Source organism: Fukomys damarensis, unplaced genomic scaffold, assembly GCF_012274545.1.
Source record: "Fukomys damarensis isolate Sample0158 unplaced genomic scaffold, DMR_v1.0_HiC HiC_scaffold_14, whole genome shotgun sequence".
Lineage (NCBI taxonomy): Eukaryota > Metazoa > Chordata > Mammalia > Rodentia > Bathyergidae > Fukomys > Fukomys damarensis.
In genome coordinates this window covers 69,367,255-69,373,744 of record NW_022900926.1, presented here as the reverse complement: position 1 = coordinate 69,373,744, position 6,490 = coordinate 69,367,255, and the positions used below count along the sequence as shown (strand labels likewise).

The following is a 6,490-nucleotide window of genomic DNA, read 5'->3' as shown; positions in this document are numbered from 1 at the left end:
ATTGTAAGACATCTTAATTTCAAAGTAATTAAAAGTGTGGAGCTGGGGATTTAGCTCAGTGGTTCTGGTACCTGCCTCTCAAGTGCTAGGACCTGAGTTTGATCCCCAGTACCAAAAAAAATGTCATCCTAAAAGTGTGGAGGATAGGTATATATTGCAGTGATGAAATGCTGCATTAAAATAAAATTACAAATGAAATATTAAACATTAAGTACATTAAATTGGAACATGTTCGTAATTAGTAGCATATTCTTAAAGCTATTCTTTTTTTCACTTCTCAGTTGAAAGGAAGAACAGGCTGCCAATTACATTGATTTCTAGGTCATACCTCATACAACTACAATACATGGATCTTAAATTTGGAAATCACCTCATTTTTTTTTTTTTACTTCTTATAGCACAGACCAGGAGATGAGATAAGTGAGACCTACATGAAGTGTTTTAGTGTAGAGCCTGAAGACCAGTCATGGTGGGAAAGCCAGTTTGTTGGATTTTTTTCATAGACATCAAAAATCAAATGGATCATAACCATTCTTTCATCCAATCCTACAGAGGAGGTAAATCAATTCATTAAAACATCTATTTCAAAGGATGCGCTTTTACAAAACTAAACTCAACTTTCCAGGCAGCTTATGGATATCTCATAATTTGCTGAGCAAATCCATTCTGCTCCTCTTTGGTTTTGCTCAATTGGCTACCACTCAAGCTCAAATGATTTCTCTGTATGTGCTAAAAGGTAGAGACTATGAAATAGTATATGATCAGCCCCATGTCAAACACTAGCCTCATGCAAGATCCTACTGTACGACCACTGGGTAGTTTGTGAAAGACTATGGGAATGAGAGAATACTTCAAAACTTTTTAGCACCTGCTATAGATGGACCTAGAAACTTAGATCTGCAAAACATGCTGAAAATCTGCTAATGCTCTGCTCTTCCCGGCCTCTTTAGAAGTGGCGCTTCTTCAAGAAAATCAGCAAGCAATCCATCTTCTCTAGGTATTAGTCCCCTGTGTCCTGGTTTCTGATGAAGTACTTCGCAGAAAAAGTCCAATATTAGCTGGAGAAAATTCAAACATTCTTGCAGTTGAGAGGAATTAGTTGGAGACTTCAAGTATGCCCTCCATAAAACGACGTCTAGATGTTTACACGTTATAGAATGTCACATTGTATCACTCCTTTAATCACTTCAAAAGCCATATCACTGTATTCCTGTACATTTTTGCCTCACTTTTATCCTCCCAGGCCTGAGCTAGAGGGCAAAGCTTTCCAGTTCTCACTCTTGATGTTTTCTTTTTGCTGGCGACAAACGGAAAAGGTGGCTAATTTATACATCACAGGAAATAATGCAGCAGTGAGTATTGTTGACCCTAAACAGGTGTAGAGAACTATTGGCAAATCTGGGTATTGTCCTTGAAGATTTCCTGCTCCTACAGGAATAGCCATTAGTCCCAAGGAAGCTCCAATTAGAATAAATGCTGCAGAAATTCCATTTATGCTTGTGTACTGCTCAAGCCAAGAAATACCACTGGGAAAGGTGCTGGCCATTGAGGCCCCATACACTGAAGTTGCTATCCAGAGACAAAGTGGGTTCTTGTCAAAAAGCACCAGAAATAAACACGAGACCAGACTGCCAATGTTGCTCAATACAATCATGGTTCCAGGCTGCAAACACGTAGCGAAGAAGATTGCCAGGCCCCTGCAGGCTGCAAAGGTCCCCCAGAAGATGGAGTTCAACCCAGCCGCTTCACTTTCTTCCATGCCAACATGGGTGGTTGCAAATGAGAAAACGTAAGAGCCGTAGGTTACCTCAGCTCCAACATAAAAGAAGAAGAACATGAAAAGGAGACAGAGCAGGGCCTTGTGATATTTAGCTCTTCGAGACACCTGGGCAGATGCTGTGGATTTTCCGTGCTTCGAGGTTTTTTTGAAAAACAGAGCAAACAGGAAGACAGAAACCACAAAAGTGTACGTGCCACAACAGACATAAGCCCACAGTAAGTTCAAGTCATCAGGTGCTGCAAACAGAGGGTCCAGGCTGGCTTCAGGGGATTGGTTGAGGGCTGGAGGGTGAAGGTCAGGCTCCGTGTGGTTTTCGGCGGACACTGTGGTTCCCAAGGCCAATTTTGCCAGGAGAGGAGCTAAAAAGGCACCCAAGGCAAAACTGAAGTGCAGGGCCTGCATGTGTGGGGCTCCTTTGTCCCCCCATAGAGCCAGGATAAGGACATTTGCACCTACCAATGAAAGATGGGGAAATGGTTTAAGTTAAGCACTGTAATTACATGGCCTGAGAATGATAATATTCATAGTTATCAAACATTGCATCTGAATCACTTCTCTGATTGAAGAACACTAACCCACTGCCACCAGACCTACTATTATATATTTCATTACCAGATAGTGGTCACATTACCGCAAATTACTACAATGGTTTCTGTAGTTTTGCTCAGGAGTCAGTTCAGGAACGTTATTTATATGTATACCAGATGCAAAACATGCTCAGGAATCCACACACTTGAGGATCCTGCTGTGCTCATTACAGAAAATAAGAATGCCTGCCAGCATCTTCACTTACCTGATCACCTACAAGATGAAAAGCCGGAGTTTTATAGTAGTGCTATCTTATTTTTAATTAGACAGACATATAATTCTATCCTGTAACTTTGCAACCACACTAAACCTATTTCCGAAATCTATTAAATAAAGAATGGAAAGCAGGCTAGGAAGCAGGATTTGGTGGTATCATTTGTGTCATTTAACAGATTTTCAAAGATATGATGACACAGGGGCAGTAAGGCAGGAATTTCTAAGCAAGAAAAGGAAAGGAAGAATAGTAGTGCCCTGCCACCGGCTTCTCTTAGCTCAGTAACTGGGGGCATTTTAAATTGGAAGGCTGTTTCTATGCTTTCACAGCCTACTAGTGGTGCCATTTATGTCCTATTGAACCATCAATTTCTCTTGCATTACAAAGATAAAATTCTCTCCTGAGAATTCCCTCATTTGCATAGTAATTACCCATAAGAGGGCATCCTGCCCTGGGCTGATACTGTAAATCTCCTAAAGAACAAAAGCCTATAAATTCACTTCACAGTCAGCTGCTCAAGTTTGATGCTTTAATTGGCAAGAAAAGGAGCTGCCCTCATGGGCAATTGGGTGACCTCATGAGCAACTGAATAAGTCCAGGTCATTCAAGAGCTTTGCAAGACACAGTTCCATATTTTCTGCTCTACTTTTCCTAGGAGAAGTGTTCCAGATGACACTGCAGATTCACTAACCTGTATCCACAACACCAATTCCAGCACCAGTGATAGACATCATGACAATCAGTAATACTGCTGTCTTGAAAAAAGGAATGAGGTAATGAGCAATGGTGGTAGCCAACATTGACACCCCTGAGAAGAAAAGGTAAAAAGTTGGCTCTAAATAAACAGTATTCATAAGGTTCCTGAGTCAAATAAATACAAAAACTTACAAAAATGCTACATAAGATCAAATTAAAACTTGGATATCTTGTGAAGATGAGAGTTGCAGATTCTATAAATGGTTATTTCATTTAAATGTTTTTATAAGCTTCATGGACTACAAAATATAAATTATCATGACATAAATTATAAATTACCATGATTATTCTAGAACTGCTATTAATAAAACTATAAGTTATATCACAATCAAGCTTTTACAACAGGAGAGACAGGCTAGAAATTATTAAATCATTTCACATTTAATAACTGAAGAAGAGTTTTAGACCCGAGGTAATATTTAAAAGGGAAAAAGAAAGGAGCTGGAGATTTAGCTCAGTGGTTCTGCATTTGCCTCACAAGCTCAAGGTCCTGAGTTTGATCCCTGGTACCGGGGGGAAAAAAGATGAAAAGAAAATGTGGTTATTATTGTAGTTTGTAATAAAACTGTAATTTTCCCCAAAAAAGGGAAGGAAATACAAGACACACAGTGCTGGACAGGGAATGTATGTAGCTCGGTGCTAAGTTGATTACACGCCATGGGTAAGGCCTTGGGCTCATCCTTAAGAGCTCTACTCAAATGTGTGTTTGCACATCCATAAACATACACATGTGTATACCTACGGTGTGTCATACAAACACGTAAGCATACAAATGTGCATGCAAACATGCAAATGTATACGTGTGCTTACACATGTATATACACGTGTGAATGTGGGTGCACGTGTACACACACATGCTGTCTACTTGTGTGCATATATATATATACACACATACACACAACAAATGTGTATGTGTACACGTGATTATATGCAGGTACATTTATACATGCACACATAGGAAATACAGAGTTTTTTATTCACCAGCAATAACAGATTATTCTACTTTCTTAGGTGTTTTATCACATTAATCTAAATTTTAAAATGTTATTTTATTTTAAAAAGTATTTTAAAAGCTCCTCAACCTATATTCAGAAGGAAGCAGCAGTATGGTATGGGGCCATAGGAATAAAAACAGAGCCCTTAGAGTCCCGCACAACCCTGGACCCCTTCATTTTCAATCCAGAGGCCATGGAACAGGGGTGAGTTCCAGGTGCTCATTCTGATCTCTGTGGCCCAGGAGATCTGCCCTCCACCCTGATGAACAGAGTGGTTCCCTGTGTGACCCTGAAGTGGTTCCCTGATTACAGTGAAGGTTGGGTTGCCTAAAGGTTACACACACACACACACACACACACACACACACACACACACACACAAAAGCCAATCTAGGTTTCCAGAGGGCCCAGAACAGATTGCCTCTTGCTGTCAAGGTGAGAGACAGCAGGGAAGCCCAGCTTCTTGGAGGATGCCTAACCCTCCCCATTTCAGTAGCCAACCATTCTCCAGGCTGCTGTTTTTCCTATTTGCAGCCAAGGAGAAAACTCATTGAAAGTCACAAGGAAGTGAAATTGGTGTTTACTTACCCAAAAGTAAAAAGTGGTTCATTCGGTTGAAGAGAATTCCACCAATCGCACAGCCACCCAAATATCCCACAGCACGACCCACAAATATTTCAGAAAGACTGCTTATATTTTGGTTCACATTTCTTGCCAAATCTTGAAATGTGGGTCCCAGCACAGCAGCAATCAATCCCTGAAAAATAAAAGCTATTACTTACAAACAAAAAAATATGCATCTAATTTATGTGCGCTACAAAAAAATTGGGGGATGAGTTACAATGCAATGTAGAAAATTAATTCAAGATCCAAACAAAGAAAAAAATAACAACACTAATATTAGTAGAACTGCAGATGCCTACTTTTTCTTTTTAAAGGATTTTATTTTGTGCATTGCATTTATCAGTAGTGTACATTGCCATATAACGTAAAAGGAAAGAGCTACCTGGGAACCATGCAACCAACTGAGTGCCAAACTGGAGATGTAAACTAGCACAACCTCTATGGAAATAGTACGGAGATTCTTCAAAAAACTAAAGCTAGAAATTCCATTTGACACAGCTATTCCTCTTCTAGGTGTTTTCCTGGAAGAGTTAACGACATCATATGACCATTATGCATACACACCTGTTTATAGTAGCACGATTTATAATAGTTAAATCTTAGAAGCAGACTATATGTCCATCAACACATGATTTAATAAAGAAATGTTGTGTTTCTGTACAACAGAGAACTACTCTGCCATAAAGAACAATAAATTGAGTCATTTTTAGGAAATGGATGCATCTTGAGACCATAATATTAAGTGAAATACAGAGACACACAAGCGTAAGTATTGCATGTGTTTCTCATTATATGAGAAAGCCAAAATAGTAATAAAGGGCAAAATAAAAGATAGTTAATAGGAAGAAGGGAGATAGATCTTTTTCAAATGGGAAGAGGATTGAGAGGAGGAGAGAGGTAGCGGGCAGAGAGGTAAAGGGAATAAAAAGAGAATTAAGATGTGTTATGATCATGCACAGCTCCACACAAGGAATGTAGTTGTTATGCAATGCAAGCATCTATTAATAAAAATAAAAACTAGAAAAACCAATAAATATTAATAAAGATACAAAAATGTTTTCAATTCCATATTTATTGTGTGTTGGTAAAAAATTGGTTTATATGTCAAAAAGTAAGATTAAATTGATAAGAGAAGTGAATGATGGAGGAGAGATCAATTTTTTTTTCTTTTTATTGAGTTTATTGGTACAATTTAGGTATACAAAACAGTTACATTCATCATTGGGTTTCTGTACCTTTACATAATAGGTCTTGATTCTCATTTTTTCCCCTTGTCCCTGCCCTCCCTTCACCCCCCTCCTCCCCTCCCCATTTACAAACACTTTATTTCCATTTTTCAGTTTCTCATATTTTTTTCCTCTCCCTTATTACCTTTCCCCAACCCTTCCCAGTTGCCCTACACCTTTAGCCCTTTGCTTCCTATTTCACATTATTAATTATCTCATTAGGATCCTCTGTACTATTATAGTTTTTCACACCAAAGAAACTATTCAGTATTTCAGTTAAAGAAATCTCTGTATGAGCATTAAAAAT

At 38.8% G+C, this 6,490-nt stretch overlaps 1 protein-coding gene across 2 annotated transcripts; it reads right to left on the bottom strand.

Moving 5' to 3' along the window:
* Nucleotides 1-264: 264 nt before the first annotated feature.
* On the bottom strand, nt 265-5,090 carry LOC104866645 (sodium-dependent glucose transporter 1C). Of its 2 annotated transcripts, none has more exons than XM_019208445.1 (3): nt 4,922-5,090; nt 3,274-3,390; nt 265-2,232 (listed from the first exon to the last, which is right to left on the bottom strand). In XM_019208445.1, exons 1-3 carry the CDS (start codon nt 4,941-4,943, stop codon nt 1,232-1,234), a joined length of 1,140 nt encoding a protein of 379 aa, XP_019063990.1. In that variant the 5' UTR covers nt 4,944-5,090; the 3' UTR covers nt 265-1,231. The 2 variants fall into 2 exon arrangements, with proteins under 2 accessions (XP_019063990.1, XP_019063991.1); XM_019208446.1 differs by having other exon boundaries at nt 3,274-3,337.
* Between the last annotated feature and the right edge of the window lie 1,400 nt (nt 5,091-6,490).